The sequence below is a fragment of the Festucalex cinctus genome, chromosome 21 (genome assembly GCF_051991245.1).
Source record: "Festucalex cinctus isolate MCC-2025b chromosome 21, RoL_Fcin_1.0, whole genome shotgun sequence".
NCBI classification, from domain to species: Eukaryota; Metazoa; Chordata; class Actinopteri; order Syngnathiformes; family Syngnathidae; genus Festucalex; species Festucalex cinctus.
Genome location: NC_135431.1, coordinates 17203614 through 17224179, shown reverse-complemented (window position 1 = coordinate 17224179; position 20566 = coordinate 17203614). Strand labels below are relative to the sequence as shown.

Genomic DNA, 20566 nt, shown 5'->3' with positions numbered 1-20566 from the left:
TTTTTAGAGTGTGTGTGATGTTGTGATTAAACACTTGTGATGTCAGCATACACGCGCACACTCGCTCAAGTGCGCACCTGTGGCGATGCCATCAAACAGTGATAAGACTCTGATTGGCTGCCTCTTTTCTGCTGCAACTGGGGCATACAACTTGGCTGGCTCCTGGGAGACAAAATTGGCAACAAGTTTGGGATCATTCAATCATCTCGGAACGTCCGTGGCCGTTTATATGCATAACCTAACGATACAAATAAGACTTACAAAGTCCTGTTCGTGATTGTTGGCGAAAAAATGCTGTAGTCGGCAGGGCCAGTCGTCCCGTCGCCGCAGTAACCCATAAGTGTTCCGGGGCCCGCACATGTAACAGTTCCACGGGTCCTCTTTGATGGCTGCCGCTGCCGAGCCGATTCCTACCAGCAGATCCACGCACTCCACGCAGAAACACCTGAACAAAAACACACAAAAAAAAAAAAAAACGTTAAGATGCCACACAGATCATATGCTGATTTTTGTGACATGCATGGGATTATTGTATGTATTTTTAAATGTATAATTTTACTAGCTCAAATAACTGGAGCACTTTTAGTAGTAAAAAATAAAAATAAAAAATACTATATTACTATCGTCACGAACTTGTGCCTGCCCTTATAACCGCAACAAACTTCACACTTCAAAACTGACCCTGGCCTCTGCTACTCCAGTCAAATAAATCTGCCAGCGGAGAGAACTATTCTTCACAATTTTCCATAAAAGGAGATGTCATTGAAGTCCGGTTTCATTGAAGTCCATTCTAAGCTCTTGGCCTTGGCCACATAAACGCTCAACCGGTGCACATTAATCCCAAGAGCAACAGCAGGCTACTGACCTACAGCAGTTGTTGTTGCCGCACATGAGCACCTCCCTCCCTCCGCAGCAGATGGTGCAGTAGGATTGGTAGCCGTCGTCGTCATACTGGTAGGCGCACTCTAAAAAGGAATTCTGTCAGAGCGCAGAAGAAAAACAGAGGTTGAAAAAATTAAATCTGGTATTTCATTTTCAGAAATCTTACTGCATCCTTCCATTATAATTTACTTTTCGATCTTGAATATGACATGTTTTGTTCATTTATTGCAATCAATCCCATAAATTAGTTAACAGAAACTTTTGGGATCAATAAAGTTGTCTGAATTTATATCAACTCAATAAAAAACAAAAAACACATCTTCAGTTGCTTGTTATGTCCAAAACACAGTCATTTTCAATAATTAAAAACATTAACAAGATGTCTTGAATTGGTCATATATGTTGGGTGATGTTACACCTCACACAAAATCACTACGCAAAATAACAATCATGATTTATCAGCAAGCACCTTACTTTGCAACCCACGCACATTGCTCCCATGAAGAGCGGATGCTCCAGAGAGACGCTGAGACTTCCACAGGAGATACAGATATCTACGGGGGGAACAAAACATACATATAATCAGATCATAGTCAGATATTGTGTTTAGTTAAACGTTTACAACTATATTTAATTTGAAATATTAGCTTGATTTTCTACACTATATGCATTAAAAAAAAAATAAAAAAATGATACCTTACCTTCTATGTTCCGTGTTTTCTTTTTAATCTCCTGTATAAGTCTCTCTGGAGAAACAAAATAAAGTGTTATTAAAATGATGTATGGATAGTGTTAAAGACCATTTGTCATAGACATGCTCAAATCTCTAAATGAGACCAAACTTAGCTGTATTAGCATTAAAAGGTAAACAAAGAAAAAAAGAGCATTCTATTTCTGTATAGGAAGACGGCTCACTGACTAATTTTGAAAGTAAGCAGGCTCTTTTTTTTTTAACCTTCTTTGAAAATCTTAATCCCTCCATTTTTTATCCCTAGCCGAGCCGACTTGAGAGGCAGTGTAACCCCCTGGGCAGGTCACCAGTCAATCACAGGGTAATTTCACGCTAAACCTGTGCTCACCTCTGGTTCCTTCGTCAATCACCTCCCTGATCTTGGCTTTCTCCGCTGCGTTCTTGCGAGGTTTCTTGGCAGGGGGAGGAGTATATGCTGCCTCTGGTTCTGTCCACATTTCAGAGTAGACGTCTTTATATGGATTCTGCTCCTCTGTAAAGATCAGCAAATATGACAAACAGTAAGTATACAGTATAGACAGAAGTGTGTGTGCGTGTGTGTGCATGAGCGTATATACCCTCAGGAGGGTCCAGTGATTGTGGGCCGTTGGGTAAGAAGCCAGTCATGGCCCATTCGATCATCTGTCGGGTCTGAGGCTCCACACCTTCTGCGTCGTCGCTCGGGTCGCAGGAAGGAGTTGGTCGTCCTGCACGCACACTCGCCACCTGGATACGGAGCATACATACACACGATCCATCCATAGGGTGTTGGAGCCTATCCAATGATAGCCAGAGACCGATATATCCCAGTTTAGCATTTTTCCTTAAAATTGCATGAAATTAACGGCAATTTTCTGTTCGTAATGTCAATTAATTTAACATTGGCGCGTGTTTAGTGGCATTATCTGCTGATATGTGCTAAAGAAATTTCTTCAAATGTGAGAGCAACTTAAATAAAATAATTTAACAAATTAGATTAAAATGTTTTGAAAATAATAAAATAAATTTAATAACTAGACTAAATGAAATTTCTGGAGAAAATTGTGTGGGAACGCTGAAAGCTAATAGCTGAATGCTAAGTTGAATGCTAATGAAGTAAATTGAAAGATAAATTATGTGAAATTACAGTCTTCATTGAAGTTGAAAGAGAAATGAATAAAAGGAAAACTTTAACTTCAATATGTCTAAGGTGGGATTTAATCATTTCAGAGAAATTATAATCCATTTCCTGATACGACAGTCAGTTGGTACCAAAATATCGAATGTACTAAAATGTGGTCCAAGCGGGGTTTGAACCCATGTTCTCCACGGGGGAAGCAGTTGCTCTAACGACTGAGCGAACTTGACTTATTCAAATTTATGGCTTATGGCGTATGTATTTTAAAAATAGCCATCTGCTGAAAGCCAACGTGCATTTAATAATTTCAGTTGCCACTTGACATATTTTGCAGTGTACAGTCTGAAGTGGGATTCGAACCCAGGACTTCCTGGTTAGTGGACAGCACACTTAACCAATGTGCCACTGAGGAGTACAACAGAGCTAGTAATGATGATCAGTTGTATGTATGGAAGTGGGCGTGGAAAGTGGGACTTAGAAAAAGTTCAATGTCAGTCCCATTGAAAATAAATGGGGAAAAGTTTATCTTTAATGTTAAATTGTACGAGTACTGCAAGTAATGTGGAATCAGGCCATGTATACCCCGGAAGGCGTGAATTTTTGAAGCAAGTTGAAATTTTAATGCTGTAAATCGGAAGTATAATGTAGGAGTTGTTTCTGGGCAAAAAAGTGAGGAGAATAAAAATCAGAAGAACAATGTGGGATGCTTCCAGCAGTCCCACAATAATAATATTAATAATAAATCAAATAAATAAATATTAGTAAATAAATAAATAAATGAATAAAATAAAAATAAATAACTTAATATATAATAAATATTTTTTAAACAGACAAAAATGACAATATTTCCCTCTGTATGCCATAAAAAGGTAAGTGAGTCCGAGTGTGTTACCTGCAGAGCCTCAAAAATGGCTTTCCGGTACATGGGCTGTTTGTTATAGGTGGGCTGGTGAAAGGCAGACGAGAAAGAGCTCAGCGGCATGAGTTTCTCCACGCAAACCTGGAAAAGGACGCAAAGGAGTGGGAGATTATAGATGGTTAAAAAAATATCCGTGCAAAGTAACTCCAACTGGTCAGGAATGACTTTTAAAACAGAAGAAGAGCCTGTGTTTGATGATAAATTCACTCACCACAGAGAATTTGCCGTCTCCAAACCACATGACCCAGCGCGTCCCGTCGGCGGCTCGACTACGGCCGCTCATCCACCAGGAAACAATCCTGCCGGGCCACCAGGAGAAACCTCGCAGCTTCCCGAACACCAGCGTTCCGATGCCAAAACCTCTGCCATCCTGTGGGGGGGGGATAGACTAATTGTACTCCTCATTTTGTCAAGAATTATAGCTCGTCCAAATTAATAGGTCCAAAATGCAAGTAGTGTTATAGTGTTATGGAGTAAAATTGAACTGATACACACTCTGTCCTGGCTGCTCAGTACAACATGGTCAACATCAACAAGACGAAAAATGTGCAAAGCAAATTGGGATTTTTCACCTGGTACTCGATCTCTCTGGGCGTTGCCTGGTCTCCTCTGGCGACGGGTTCCGGCGTTACAGCAACAGTTGGCGAGGCGGGATCGGTTTGTTGCTGTGATGGCAGAGGGTCCGGGCTGGCTGGCTCCTCCTCCTTTTGAAAGTCAGCTTCCGACGTCAGGTCATCCATCATGCACATCTCAGCTTCCCTGTAAGCTCGCCGCTCTGCCTGTGGAGGTGAAGCGGAGGCCGGTGTCAACAACTCGGGAGTACGATTTTCTAAAGAATTATTTTCTTAAGATATATCAACAAATAAAAGTTGAAAATATTTACATAGGTTCACAAGTAACATCAGTTCATTGAACTAGCATAAGGGTCACCGCCAGTTTTTTTTTTTTTTTTCCTCTCAACGGTTCAAATTTTGTTCCTAGTCCGTCCCACTGCGCGCCAGGCTTAGCAAGTTTTCTGGGGGGGAACGCTAAACATAACCAATAATACGTCTAGAGAACAAAACCTCTCGAAACACACTTGCTTCAAGTTATTTGGCTCGATTCCCATTCGCCCGCGGCCACCGGAGAGATTCTCTGATTGATATTTAATGTGGGCCTTTGCAGTTGATCTGTTAACAGTTCAACATCAAGAATTCACTGCTCCAGGCTGCGAGAACAATCCCTTAATTGATCCTGTGAAACAGGAAGTGAGCAGGGCGGGAGTGCAAGCTGGTGATGCAGTTCAACGGGTTCAACTCAGGAAGGAGAAAATACTACTAAGTGGGAGGCTGAGTGAGTGAGAGGTGAAATGAGTGACACAGGACAACAAAAAGTTGTATTTTCAAGTAAACGCTCTATACATAGTATCTGTCGTGTAAATTTAACTCTAAACAGAGTCTATGTGGTCCCACTCTAAACAGAGTAAAATGTACTCTACAGAATTTACCGTGTACAAGAATTCCAGCTGATAAACATGATGACAACAGCAATTTTGAAATGCTGCACAGTTAAAGTAGTAAAGCAGGGAAAAGGACGATCATGACCATAGCCAATAATTAGTGCGATTGAGCAAAAATACTTTGATATCATCCCAGTTTTGAGGTACCAAAAATTCATAAAATCCTTGTATATGATTGAAGCAAAAGCCAGCCAGCTGCTCTGTAATGATTCTGATTTGAAATCTGGCACCAAATGCTAACGAAATGTAAACGTTACACCGCTCTGTCGTTTGTGTTCCCAAATTAAAAAGACTTTAACCTCAGCCCACTTCAACAGTCTGAATATAGTTAATGAGAAAGCAGCAAAATGTATCCAGACCATGGAGTGTAAAAAAAAAATCTCGCTGTTTGAATGGATCAGAATGATTTACACAGCACATTGTTCACTACTCCAGCTGGCCTGTAAACAACATCTAAAGGAATGAATGTGTGAAACAAGCAACAGTAAAGTGACGGCATAAATTACTCACTGAAAGAGACAGTAAAAGTGAGATTGAACTATTCACTCTCCCCTCCGTTTGACCCGAAAACGGTCCGCGGCTGATGTTGACTTCTGACCTCATAAACTAAGCTCTAATCGTCCCGTTACGTGGGCCACTGGCAGACCACACACAATAACACACTGACACAAATACACAAAAATGTGCACTGTAAGAGAAAAGCCACATTGTTGTAAGGTTAAAAAAATATTCAGATGCTTATGTAAATACAGTTTACAGTGCATCTTCAACTTTGTGACATAGTTTTGCTCCTTGTATATAATAGACCTTGGAGTGAAAATGTAGATTTTTACTACAGTAGATAATTCAGTTCAGATTGTTTGACATGAAACAAAAAAGGCTGGTAAACATTAAATATAACATGCAATGTCTTATTTTGTGGAGCCAACCAATGATGAATCAAGCAAATTAAGACATTACAGCTGATCACCGATTGTGCATAAAATGCTAAATATCATCCGATCCCTATCGAATCGATCAGATCGGCATAAAGTCTACCCAAAACACACTTTTCCGGATGCGTTTGGAAAATTTCAAATCTGTTTTTGCACAATTTTGAAAGAAAGCAAGACTGTTTTTCTTCACCTGGATCTTGGGCCTGAGTCAATGTGGAGGGAATTATGAACAATTCCATATACCAGTTAGTCTACCCAGGTAGAAGGTATGCACACTGAAACTCCAAATTATCGCACTTTATCTCAGTTGTTTAATTTTATTTACCTTCTAGAAGAGATGCATTAAAAAAATAAATAGTATAGATCATAGCTCACATTAAACATTAGTTATCTTAGTCACACTTTTTCTTATAACAAAAACCTGGCATCTGAACAAGGGTGTGTTGACTTCTTATATCCACCGTGTCACATCTAACATCTATTAACTGCTGTTGAAATAATTGCACCAACTTCATTCTACTACACAGCAACGTGAGCATTTGTCACACCACATTCAAGTAGCCATGAGGCGAAATGGCGAAAAGAACGCCTAACACAAGCGTCCCTGTGATTGAGAATTTCCACGAGGATGACAAAGACATCAGGAAAGGTTGCCATGAGTTACAACTTTGAACTTTAGTGAACCCTTGCGGCCAGGCCAGTGTGTTTACTCCCGGTGACACCCCCTTGATCTGTGACCCCCCGCACCTTGTGACCTAGCCAATGAACCGTTTGCAAACCACACACCCCTACCTTTACAACCGTGACTGACCCTGACCTCCGAGTGAACTCAGACACACACACACAAAAAACGCAGGATCATTAAAAGAGGAGTTAAGACCCCCTCTCACACTGTCAACAAGCTCTTTTCATTCTTGATGTGCTTGGGATTAAATGCAGAGAAAAAACATTGATGTTGCTGTGCAACTGATTTTTTCTTGTTTCATTAATAATAAATCTGAGTGAATATTCATTCATGGCTCAAAATCATCAAAATGACAATCCAATTCAAACAACCATAAGCGCAACCATGACAGATCTGGAGCTGCAATCTAAAACACTTTCAGGGCGCAATATAGCCAAACTCAACTCTTATCACCAAATGAATGCAATCGCAAACAGTGGAGGAGTCTTTCAGTGTTGTTTTTCTTAAAAAATAAAACATCCTCTATATAGGCACATTGTGTCAACAGGGGTTCAAAAAGGTACTTAATTTTGCTGAAATAAATTTACAATAATAGAAAGATATTTCACTATATACATTTGGCAATTACAAAAAAAATACTGAACTTACAGACAGGATTTGGCATTGTTCCTCCCTGGCTCTCTTTCTCTCTGTCATTCTCTTCAGTGTCCCTCTCTTCCTTCAACAGTTTCTTCTCTGGTCGTCTCCTTGACTCACGCGCGCGCAAACATTCTTCTCAAAGCTGACGCTCTGCTGATTGGTCAGCCGCGAGGCAAGCGATTGATTTACAGGCTTCCTCGCCTCACACACACGACGAGGTGAACTCCCACAAGCGGAGCCGAGCGAGTCGCGCTGATGAATGTGCGGAAGCCGCTGGGATTTACGTGTGATGATGACACCATGGATACGAAACAACAGATCCGTGCCAGCGTTTAAATGTGTGCATATGAAGTGTGTGCATGCACTCCTTATATAAGGCGGTATGGAAATAGGATGTACTTAGGACCTTGAATGCCCATGCAAAAGATTTTTTTTTGTTTTTTTAATGTGAAAACAGTCAAACAGCATTTTTAAAGGTTCTGGATATACATCCACCGGCAGAATTTTGTAAATCCTGATTGCTACGGCTAGCAAGAAAATTCAACACCATACAAATAGATTTAGAAATTAATTACACATTCACTAGACAAGAAGTGTACGTTCTACCAAATTGGAGAGCCACTCCTCTGCCTTTACAATCTAAACAAAACAGGTCAAACTATGCAGACAAACTGAAAGAATGATCAGTGACTACTAATTAGTAAAAAGAAAACATGCCCTAAAACAACAATGCGCTGACGAATGGGTTGAAATTGCAGCAGATATGTAACAAATACAAAAAAAAATCTCTCTAGTCGTTTGCTGGAATGTCAGAATAATGCCTCGAAAGTCAAGAAAAAGAAAAAAAAAAAGAGAGAGATCTACATATTGCACAAGACCTCAGTAAAGAGAGCACCTGGGATCAAATCCAAGTTTTACTTCTTTTGCCTTTTTTCATTTCACCTTCCAAAGAAAGAGGTGTCAGTAGAACATGAGAAGAAAAGAATATGAAGTTACTGTATGCAGACTCCAACGCATATATATCTACACTTGATATCAAACAGTTGCTGCGTATACACTTGTGCCAAAAGTGGCAGGCGATTAAATTTTTAATTGTAATTAATCGCATCGTCTTCAATAGTTAACTCACGATTAATAATACATTTTCTATTTGTTCTAAATGTACAATAAAATTTTTTTTCTAAGTTTTCATACTCTTGTTCACATCAACTAATAGAAATATGGCTGCTCCACAAATATTTGCACGATTGTTAAATTTATTACTGCTAAATGTTGACGTGGACGTGTTTTCTGTGTTGCATCTGGAATTCCCCCAGTACAGGCTTTCCAAGTAAGGGGCGGTCATTAATTGCGTGTTAAAAAAAAGAAGAAAAAAAAAGAGTGGCATTAAGGCAGCTTTAAATTCACTCAAAATTAATGCACCAATTGTGACACCCTTAGAGTAAACATTTGATAATATGAACAACGATTACACTTATGTGACTGTTAGTGTTCTATATTCGTAGATGGCGCAAACAAAAAAAAACAAAAAAAAACGGGGCATCTCAATTTTCGTGCTGGTGCAAGCCTCATTTTGCCTGTTTTGGGAATTTAGCTGACCGCTCTACGCCATGATGTGCGTTCTGGTGTAATCAGGTTGTTTTCTCAGTTGTTTTCTTGGCGGCTGAAAGTTGCCTAAACTTTATGGCTGCTAGAGCATGTCTAACTATTGGCGCAGGTAGTACAATGTGAATTTGGTAAATATGATCAAAGCATGCAAAAGGCTTGTTAAAAAAAAAGGTGGTTGCTCACTGAGTGGCCCTTTGATTAAATTTCTTTTTTTTTTTAAGTTTTTTTTTTTTTTTTTTAGAAGCTAAACAATGGCTGATATTTTCTCCTCTCAAAACCACTGCTTTACCATGTTTCCGTCAAACAGCAATGGGATGAGAATTTAATGGGACTGTTAACAGCTGGCTGACAGAGTACACACACAAAGACACACAGGCACGTACACACAAGAGTATAAAAAAATGACAGAGCGATGGAAGTGGTCAATCTTTCCCCTTAGCCGTTTCGGGCTGGGAATGTAACACCGCTGTTGCATGTCAGTATAGTGTGTACTGCACACAAACAGAACAATTTGACACATTGAATGCTGGTCTTAACATAACATGACAAAATGGTCCCAGCTGCTCCAACAATGCACTATTACTATATATTGTACTTTATCTCCAGATAGATTACTGTAACGGTCTTCTGACTGGACTCTCTCAAAAGAACATGAGACAGTTGCAGCTCATTCAGAACGCTGCAGCTCGAGTTCTGACCAAAACAAAGAGATCAGAACATATTACTCCAGTATTTAAAGCTACTATATGGAGGATTTCCCCAAAAAATATCTTAACAATAGCTTTTTTATTTGACCATTTATGACTGAAACATATTCTAATTAGTAGATCAACATCTTTGCTGTTCACAATGGGTACTCCTACAAGCCTCTGGCCAATATTATTTAGGAAGCGTCCGGTCCGAATCCTTCGAATTTCCCGCCCTCTGTCTGCGGGATGTGACGTCAATCACGTTCTCGTCAGTTGTTTCCTGTAGTCGCGAAGACGGAGCTAGTACAGATTTTCGCTGCCCCAGACACCCGCTGTTACTCCGCGGAAGGCTGCTTAAAAAAAAAATGAAAACAATGTCAAGTGCCACAAAAAAAAAATAAAAAATCTAAACTTGATAGTGACCGACGCCGGGCAAGAACGAGAGTGAACATTGGTTTGACATTTCAGCGGTGGAGAGAGTTGAGATCGGACTTGGATTAGAAAAGTGATTCACAGCTGGCTTTCTTTCTACTCCAAAAGGTAAGAAGCGAGTATCTTGACATTGAGAAGAAAATGTGTTGTTTTCAAATAGCAGTAACCTCAAGATCGATCACTTCTCGGTCGTAACTATTGGGGTGAAAGTGAGGTGGACGGCAACATTTAGCGTGAAAGGGGCGGCAAAGTTGAATGTAATAGAACAGAATGACTTTATGAAGAACAGACGTTCCATTCCGCGGCATTTCAATCAGGCTAAATGTTGCCTTATTTTCCTCCGTGAAAACAGCCTATTGTAGCTAGATTATGCTAACGGCATGTGAACGGTACTACTGAATGGCGATAACATTCACGGCCGTATCACACTAAGTAGTGAAAGGGTCTATATGTTTTTCACAATCGTCAATTTCCATAAATGACAGCCCACCTTTTGGCTAATGCACAATGACGCTAGCCTGGGGGCGACATACACTAATAATGACTAGAATCAGGTTGACGTCCGTCGAGCGGGGTGACTACAATATGTAACTGCATATTAACATCGGAATGAGGTCCAATTAATTGACGTAATTTGCACATCGTTTTGGAGTACAGCACAGGACTGGACTTCGACCGACTAAAGCAATATGATCTGCACGTCCCGTGGACATCAATTGTTTAGTGGGGATCGAGAGTCTCATTCCGTAAAGTGGCCAGCTTTGTATAACATTATAAAACTTATTACCTCCAAAAATATAGTTTAATTGGATATGAAGAGCCCAGTCTTCAGTATTGAGGTCGTGCACGTACGAGTGCGCGCAACGTGTACGAGCGTGCAGTTTGTTTTCGGCCACAGGTGGCAGTAGAGATTTGAAATTTTAAATCTTCCATATACTGTAGCTGCTTTAAGGATTTACACTGGCTCCCAGTCAGCTGTAGAATCGATTTTAAAGTTCTGCTACTCGTCTATAAATCACTAAATGGTTTGGGTCCTGAATATATCCAAGAAATGCTGATTGAGTACAAACCCAGCAGGGCTCTGAGATCTACAGACTTGGGCCAACTAGTGGAACCCAGAGTTCGAAGCAAACATGGTGATAAAGCTGCATTTAGCTATTATGCTGCACACAGATGGAATAGGCTGCCAACAGAAGTGAAGTCAGCCCCGAGTGTAAATGCTTTTAAATCCAGGTTAAAAACTTTTTTTCCTCATACTTGATTAGGGACTTTTAAACAGCTTTAATTAATTTTTTTTCCCCCCTTTTAAATTATTATTTTTATTATTATTTTAAACTTCCTTATGCTAAATGTTTTAAAGTTTGTTGAATGTTGTTTTAATATTGTTATTGGATGTTATTTTTAGTAAATTTTGTTATTTTTCTTCCTCTGAATGTTAACTATTGTTTGTTGATGCTTATGTGTTGCCTTTCCTTGTGTAAGCACATTGAGTTGCCTTGTGTATGAAATGTGCTATACAAATAAACTTGCCTTGCCTATATAATATATATTTAATTTTTGAAATTTTCCTAATTCTGTTTCTTTCTCCTTTATTCACGTTTTACTCATCAATGTCAACTGCCTTGAATGAAGATAAGAGAATTAGCACAAAAAAAAAACATGTTATTTGTGGCTTAATACTAACTAAGTACTGTCAGGAAGTGAGCGCACTCACTTGAAGGAAGTGGCACTTTGCTCTCTGTCTTTTGTATAATTATGCACTCGAAATGCATAATTTTTTTTCTCTGAACGTTTGAACCACTTAGAATGTTTGTGTTCTATTGTCGCAGTTCTAATTTACAAAGCGTATATTATGCTCCCTTTGCTTCTAAATCAAAGCCGGTTTATGACGTTGAAATTTTCATGGAAGTCGACTGCCGACTGCAACAAACGCAGCTAAGCTTCCACATCTTAAATGTGTCAGCAAGATGGGCCGTCAAGCTGTCTGCTGATTCGGTCTCCCTTGCTTACTTACAACTTAGCAGTCCAATATTTTCACTAGGATGTGGACATGTTGCCACAACTCCAACAACTAGTTGATCAAAAAAATGAAAATCATAAAACCATTCCTACAACACGTAAACCTCCAAATCATGTTCCACTACGACATAAAGTACACTTCCTTCCTGTGTAAATAAATCATCATGTTAACTGTGTTTGACATAAACAAATGGTAGTCCAACCATTAAACAATAGAAGAAACTCTTAAAGGAGACATATGTTAAATTTTTGCCAAAATACTTCAAAGGATCAAGAATTACAGAACACTTTGCACCCTTGGGCTGAGTACAGTCTTCATTACCATGACAACCAGGTACAGAGCTGGGAAATTGCAACTCGCTACTAAAAGCCCACAGTGTGAAGAAAAAAAAAGAAAAAAAAAAGGCCCCAAAAAGACACTGAAAACACTGTTTACTAACAGTAATTTATGCTAATATTGCAGATGTGGTTAGCTTTGACTTTCATATGCGTTTCCGCGCAGTCAGACTGTGGTTGGGAAATGACAAATCTTCAACCAAGCTCAGCTTTCAATCATGAGTTTCTCAACGGCTTGCTCGCACGTTTCAGAAAAAAAAAAAAAAAAAAAAAAGGTAGCATGAGCAAAAACGGCTCCAGGATGATTTCGCAACGTTACAAAGAGACGATGTAGCTAGTTTAATCTGAAATCTACACACATATGGCATTATATTGCGAAATAATTATTTTTCTTATGACAGAAAACTAAGCAGTTGAAAGTGCTATGGTGGACTTCCGTTTATTTCATTCCGTATCTGTGCTACAGACAAAACCACAACTTCCTGCAGCTACTTATGTTCACATGTGAGCCTAAATTCACATCCTAAGAATGACCTCATTCCTTAATGGACTGATCCAAAGTGTTTCTGTTCATACTGTCTGTTTGTTTTTGTTTTTTTAATTATTCTGAGTAAATTAAAAAAACAAAAACAACAACAACAACAAAACAAGATATAAAAGCCTCCATATAACTGCAGCTCACACCTCCATCTTCCAGCGGCTGAGCCATTCTTCCTTCTGTCTCCTGCTGATGTAGTACGGATCTCCGGCCTGGAAAGTCACTCTGGGGACCGGCTTCCTACGCAACCTCCCTGTCTCACCCTGCACACACAGCCACAGAAGCTTGATATATCCTTCACTGACTAAGTACTGCTTGTACTATAAGAATATTTCACTTCATTGATGCCAGTAGGGGACAAAACACAGACATGGGAGAGCGACCGCTTTACTCACCTCTCGCGGGGAGTCACAGCTTCTGTCGTCTGCTTCATCTATAGAAGGCAAATGACAGGAAATGGGCCATTTGTACAGATTTAACATGAGGCTTAATAAGGAGCTTTATTTGCGGCTTTTATGACTTTTCCCTGGCACTCATATTTAAAGTTGACGTGCCTTCAAAGACTGCCATCTGGAAGTTATTTTAGTTGCAGTCATGCTTTTTTTCACCCCCGTCAAGACTCAAATGACAGTATAAAATAATAACTGTTTCATTTTTCATCTAACGTCTTTCACATCAAATAAAATAAAATCATCACCAGCAAAGAAATAAATACATCAACATGTTCAGAATACAGTGGAACCACAAAACTTTCAGGAAGATGCACAAAAACTTGGAGAACTGTGTTGCATGTCGTCACGTAAAACGTCAAGAATGGTGATAGATCGATCATCGATATTGTACAAACTTAAACAATTTTGTTACGTGTTTAAGTATATGTTTATTAAACAACTTTTCAGACTTGCAACTTGTTTTTAATTTTGTTACGTGTTTAAGTATATGTTTATTAAACAACTTTTCAGACTTGCAACTTGTTTTTTGTTTTTAATCCTTGATAATGGACATCTTTGTTTTAAAATTCACAGTCCTAGATAGTTCAGTGAACACGCTCCTTAAAGTTTTTTTTAGGGTTAATTAAGTTTTCCAAAATTTCAATATAACTGAAATTATAATCACTTATCTTTGTTTTCAATTCTAAAAAAAAAACAAAGAGTCGGGAAATTCCAATGATTTTAACTCTGATGTAGTGCTAAAATAGCCAAGATTTAAAGTGATCTCTTATCGGCCGATACCAATATGCTAAATGCTAAATATCTGCGCCAATAATCTTTCTAGGCCTAGACAAGAGCATAGTTTTTCACCTGCATGTAAAAGCATTTACAATTTATTGGTATGTTTTTAATTAGGGTTATCCCGATCAGACAGACAAGATCAGAAATCTGGCCCGAATGAGTCATTTTCAGCTGATTGGTGTCGGCTGAAACAGATCAGATTTTGAATCGTTTACTGATTCATATTATTTACTCTGATAAAAAAAAAAAGAGCACCAACAAATCAGATGTCTGTATTATACACAAGTAGCATTATACACAGGTACGTCTTATTCATGGGATTTTACGGCATTTGTTTTATAAACTTGAATGACAGGTAACGCATCGGGAACTCCATTACTTTTAAAACAAACCAGCAAACTACTTTTGTTTGGCTTTGGAGGTTCCACTGTATCACCACATGACTTTTCACTAAAAACAATACCCTTATTCCTGTCGTTATGCTCTAGTTTCCGACGCCCGCGTTTCTTGCGAGGGGAAGGGGAGGGCTCCAGCTCCCCCGGTAGAGTTGAGGGGGCAGAGGGGTCAGACGTTGCCATCTCCTGGAAAACAGATGGCGCAATCTGCATGATTAACCTGCTGCCGGTCACGATTCATCAAAAGACATCCTAATTGCGCACACACATCACACTCCATACAGTACATAAAAGTCATATATAGAGTAGCACGCCAATTAGTCTGTCCTTGTTAGAACGCCGAGACTTGCATATCCAGCAGCATGTGTAATAAACAACCAGACTGCCATTAACACAATAGACACAAGTGAGATAAGAAGGGGGAGTAATTTGGGTAGTGTAATCATTAATGTGTAGGATATTTTTGTTTTAAAGAAGAAATACTATACAAATTGCACACATTCAATCAAGTTGATTTTGTTTAATAATAATCTACAACACAATAAATACTGCAATTAAACAGTAAAGAAAAGTGCATGTTTGGGAAAAATTAGACACTTGAGGTCTTAGCGCTAAACTAATCTATAAGCCAATGATTTATTCATTATTTAGCACCAGCATTAACCGTGCTAAACTGTAATCATGTTGCCTTCTAAAAGGCCAGAAGCAGTTTTATGTGCATGTGTTGGATACAGACGTAGTTAAAAAAAATAATAATAATAAAAAAATGGAGGGGAGCTGGTAATGCAAAGCTTCAATGCCGGTGAATGCTAACAAGCTGAAAGAGGCTGTAATGAGCAGGTGAGAGGATGCATAAAAAAAGGCATAAACCTTGACTAAAAGGGCCTCAGGACTACACCAGCTCACATGAGTATACAAAGACTAATTGCAGACACGAAATGGATATTGTGGCGATAGTGTCCAAAGCACAGCACATACGCACAATATGTTTTCTTGCTAATGGTTGCTGTTCCCCCAAATGCAGAATAAATGTGTGCTAGGGTTATTATTTGCCACTACATCGACTCCATTACGCTAATGCCGTTTAATTAGGTTCTAAAACGGCAGAGCTGAGAACAGACCTTGCTTTATAATGGAAATAGCAAAAATATCAAATGTTAGTGCACCACCAGGCATTCATTCAAACTACATTGACTTAATAACAAGGTTAAATTAATTCACAGAGTAAATTCATCATGGTAAAAAAAAAAAAAAAAGACAGACAACATATCTTCAATACGAGGCAAATTAAAGCTACATCAAATTCAACCATTTGCTAAGCAAAATTTAAATAAAATGTTAAAAGTGAAATAACTTAGCTCAAATGAAATCAATAAACAGGTAATAAAAAAGGATGGATAACTGTAAAACGGTTTGTCATTTGCTTCTCAATTAGTTGAATATCATCGAGTGCCTTCGTTGTGAGCACACGGCAATTATTGTTTGAACCCCCAGGAGGGCATTAAAGCTGCATTAAGCAATTTCCCACTTATCAGGAATCATAAACGCAGCGGTAGTTTGCCAAAGCACATGAGCTGATCTAGCTAGTATCGTAGCAAACAACTGACTACTTACTCATTCAGAGAGGAACGCGGACTTTCCCACTGCAGTCGTCTGTGAAATGTAAGCGCATGGTGGGCCTGGATCCCCGATTCCTGAAAAAAATCTCGCCTTGTTTGTTTGGATTTCTATATGTTCCGGCGGTCTTCCAACTAGCCTCGTGGGAAGGTGGATTTTGTGGAAAAAACTGTTAAACCACAGTTACAATATAGTGGTATTGTATTGTATTATGTTCAAAATATTGTTTACAATGTATATTACATTGTTTAATTGCTTGATGCAGCTTCAAAATTCAACTAAAGTAAATTTAATTTGCATTACCCACAGATCATCCAAAATCACACACCGTGTCTCTTATATATACTGTTCTTTTCTTCCGTTTGGCTAACAACCTCATTGTCAACCAAATGTAAACAAAATAGAGTAAACAAAACAAAATTTTACATAAGAAAAGTTACAAGATAAAAAGCTATTAAATAAAATGCATTTTAGAGTCAAAATAAAGTACGGTAAATAAATGTGGAGGCGCTTATTATTTACACACACAAAAAATATTGAAAACACCATACCACTGTGTAAAATGTAAATAAAAACTGAATAAAATTATTTGGAAATCCTTTTCAACCTACTTTAATAGAATACAAAAGACAATCTACTAGTAGTAATTGGTGTTTTTACGAATGCCTCATTTATTGCTTTGCAAGAATATTTTGTCGGCTACTTTATTTAGTTTCATTAAAATGCCCTCTATGGGGTATATGCCACGGCGAAGGTGGGACGTGATTTTGCACATCAGTTTGTTTCCGGTCCGGGTTGCGAACGCGCAACCGAGGGGCACAAAGTCGGAAGCACAAGTATTTTTGACGCAGCCCACACATCACAAACCGAACCGGAAACAAACTGTTGTGCAAAAACAGTCCCGCCTCTTCCGTGGCATATACCCCATAGTTCTTTCTTTACAGGCCAGCTAACACTTAGCTTAGCTTCAATAATCAGAGCTGATTCAATAAGAACAAAACAAAAAAATATACAGATTTTCTTTCGCTCCTTCTCCGCAATTGGGATAGCTTTCCAGCACGTAAAAAAATGTGAAGAAAACCAGCCCACCTGCATTGTTTTGACCATAAAGATAGCAATCTTAAACATTAATCACTACCTCACCTCACAAACTGACAGTCCTGTTGCCATCTAATCTGGCAGCATCTGCCTGAAAGCACTAAAACATACTTAGGTGTCAACTTTGTGCGTGAGCGTGTGCATGCGTTAATGTGTGCATGTCTGTGCATGCATGTTTTACTCAAATTTTATTTAGGCGATTAAATGAAATACAACTACAAAACGGGGAAATAGCACATTATCAGGTGATATATTGTACGTGAAGCACTTCTATTTGTACTGAAATGTATTAGCCTTGTAATAGAGAAAATATATACTGTGTGAATCGCAGGATGTACTTTTGATATATTTCAACTTGTACGGTTCAAAATAAAGATGTAATCTTACTCTTGTTGGGGACAGTTCTCCAACACAGTGACAAAAAATAAAAAAATAAAAAACAAATGGCAAGATGTCTTGATTAATTTCAAAGCAGAACTTCCAAAGAAACTTTACAGTAAAAGTTTATGCAAGTCATTTTATGTTATACTATAAGATCGGCAATGAATTAGATCAAGCCAGACTGATCTGAGACTCTTCTAAAAGCACTGCCTCAAATGGAGAACACGTGCTTAAAAACAACACATGGTCAACATGTGACACTTGAGGCAGAAAAAGTTAGGCCGAGAAGACGGAAGGTGTCCTTTACCTAATGGAATTATGAGCAAAGAGCGGCAGCGACTGAAGAAATTAAAACCCTGAATAGGACCGTCCCAACAACAAACTTTACACCTGGCTAACATACATTAGCCATCCCCAATTAGCGTCCCGTACGTGCGCGAGACAAGCCAAGGTGCCGACTCAGAGACACTTTTGTCATAGCCGGTTTTGAGGAGTCCAACAAGTGGATAAACAGTCATAAATATCTCAGTGCTGCCATTTGGGCCACAAGCTAGCTAGCGTTAGCTTAGTTGCTCGTCGCCAGGAAAGGATTAGCACTTTCAAGCTTCTCTAAAGCAGCCACTTTAAAAACGGGAAAAGAGGGAATGGCTGTGAAAGTGGTGACTGTTTGGACTGTATTCACCAGAGGAATTATTCATTTTAAATAACATTTGCAAAGAAAAGTGTGAGCTGTCAAGGTCATCTCATCTGTTGGTGTTTTGTTAAGGGGAGCTAGCAGTTGGCTAGCATGCACACCCGTATCTAAAATAAGAAAATGTTTACTTCCTGTATCAAACCTCCCTCAGTTTTACTATTTAAATATCATATTAGCAATCTAAGGTGTCAAACTTGTCAACGAGAATACAAAGAAAATGATAGACACCACGTATCATAATCTTAGGAAAGGAAACAGGAACTTTCTGGAAATTTCTGCTACAGTTTAATAAACTGCAACATTGCGTGCATGTTTGTGTGAGACATGCCCACGCTTAGCCTGCCCACTTGGTTAGACAGCAAAACATGATCAAACCCGCTCCCTGTCACACATGACTGCACTTGGTTCATATGTGTATGACAGGTTGGCTCAATCTTTGCTTTTGACTGCGAGCATTTTGTTTAATCAGCTGTACTGACTTGACAAACACGCACACACGATACTTATGGGAGAGGGAAATGGGGGGGAGAAGACATCAAAATAACGCTTATATCCACATTAACTATTTTGACGACAGACAATAAATTGTTTTCCAATCCCATTTTTGCTCAATGTTGAAATGTTTACTAGCGTTTATTCTACTGTTACTGTACAGTCTGTCACCGCAACCTTTAACCAGCATTTTCCCCCCACAGGCGCCAATTATTTGTGGTGTGATATCTATTATTGTCCACTATTGGAGGATATTTGCTGTTTGGAATAACTGGAGGAGAGACTAATGTAAAAGACACAGAGATGAATAAAGACATATTGAAAACCTTGAAATAACCTGAATTTACTATGAAATTATTGCCGTGAAAGGAATGTAGAGGGCTTGAACTTGGAACTTGACTTCACACCACAGAAGATGATAATGTGTATTATGAAAAAAAAAAATCATTATTAGAAAAACAAGATGTCAGTTGTGATATATGGTCTATAAAACAGTAACTGCTTGACACAAACTTCAGGATTAGCATTTTGGAGCAAAATGTATAACACAACAATCGCAATCATCTCAGTGCCAACCTTCAACATCAGCTCTCAACACAAACTCACCCCCCCAAAAAAAGCCAAAGGGATCAAGCTTCTCTTTATCACTTACATCTGACAAAAAGTTACAAGAGAGAGTGAGCTGATAAGATTCACTCATGTCTGGCCACTATTTTAGACAAGCAGAAAGCAATCAGCAGCAGTTGCATTTTGAGGCTCACACAATCAAATGAAACAGTAAAGTAACAGTTTCTATTTCGAGAATAATAGTGAGGATTAAGGCCATATTCTCGTAGATAGCTGCCCGTGCGGTCGGTGTAAAAGTTTGTGAATTTGGTAGACCATGCGATACCTTGATAGGCGTACTCTGTTGCACACCCCTGGTGCATCTGGCAATTTGGTGACCAAAAGTAGACTAGATTTTAGACTAGCTAAAACCAGCTCTAAGTTGTGGCGCAGACGTGTGTGGTGGATGTACAGTAATTGAATCGATCGACTGGCCGGAAGTCAGCCAATGGCGCAATATAAATTCTACCTGCGCTAGTCTAGCAAAATACCATAACAAAGAAAACTCTCCATCATGCGCACAGTTGCATTGCACGAAAATAGGGCCCTTATATGGTTGATGCTCAGCAATGCCAGGAATGCAGGAAACACATCCATGCTAATTACAAGTTTAAACAGGTCCCGTGCCAAAGAATGACTCCCCAAGATTGTCAAATAGTGACGCTCTCTAAAAGAGTGACCTTTCGTGGCTGTAGGAGACATCATCTCCAATAGTGTCAACAAGATCGGACACTGCAGGCCTCAGCAAAGCATCAGAACATGATCAAAGTGGTGATTGCGGAGTAAATCCATTTTATAGGCCAAAGAGGTTGGTGCAAGGCCGACTGAAAGCAGATCGTACTCACAGGAAGAAACTGTTTGCGCTTCCTGCTCGGACGGCCCACTCGGCGCTTGTTTGGAGGGCTCCCCACAGTCGCCTCCTCTGGACTGTCCTGGTCGGCTCCATCTTCACTCTGCAGCCAAACATAAATAGGTCATGTTAAACACCGCAGTAATAGCCGCACCGCATACTGTACTGTTGCCA

The 20566-nt window shown here is 39.2% G+C and overlaps 1 protein-coding gene across 8 annotated transcripts in view; it reads right to left on the bottom strand.

Annotated features, from left to right (window-relative positions):
- Positions 1–20566, bottom strand: part of LOC144010058 (DNA (cytosine-5)-methyltransferase 3A-like) — a 36751-nt gene that overhangs the window by 11329 nt on the left and 4856 nt on the right. For 4 of the 8 annotated variants that reach the window (XM_077510138.1, XM_077510140.1, XM_077510141.1 and 1 more), the window contains exons 4-17: positions 20388–20495; positions 14723–14840; positions 13423–13460; positions 13174–13290; positions 4221–4427; positions 3860–4018; positions 3622–3729; positions 2191–2338; positions 1962–2105; positions 1584–1628; positions 1357–1436; positions 866–978; positions 262–445; positions 78–162 (exon numbers count right to left, since the gene is read on the bottom strand). In XM_077510138.1, coding sequence (XP_077366264.1) covers positions 78–162; positions 262–445; positions 866–978; positions 1357–1436; positions 1584–1628; positions 1962–2105; positions 2191–2338; positions 3622–3729; positions 3860–4018; positions 4221–4427; positions 13174–13290; positions 13423–13460; positions 14723–14840; positions 20388–20495 — 1654 coding nt within the window. Of the gene's footprint in view, positions 1–77; positions 163–261; positions 446–865; positions 979–1356; positions 1437–1583; positions 1629–1961; positions 2106–2190; positions 2339–3621; positions 3730–3859; positions 4019–4220; positions 4428–7414; positions 7486–13173; positions 13291–13422; positions 13461–14722; positions 14841–20387; positions 20496–20566 lie in introns of those variants that run through there. The other 4 variants (XM_077510143.1, XM_077510144.1, XM_077510142.1 and 1 more) reach the window with 3 other exon arrangements.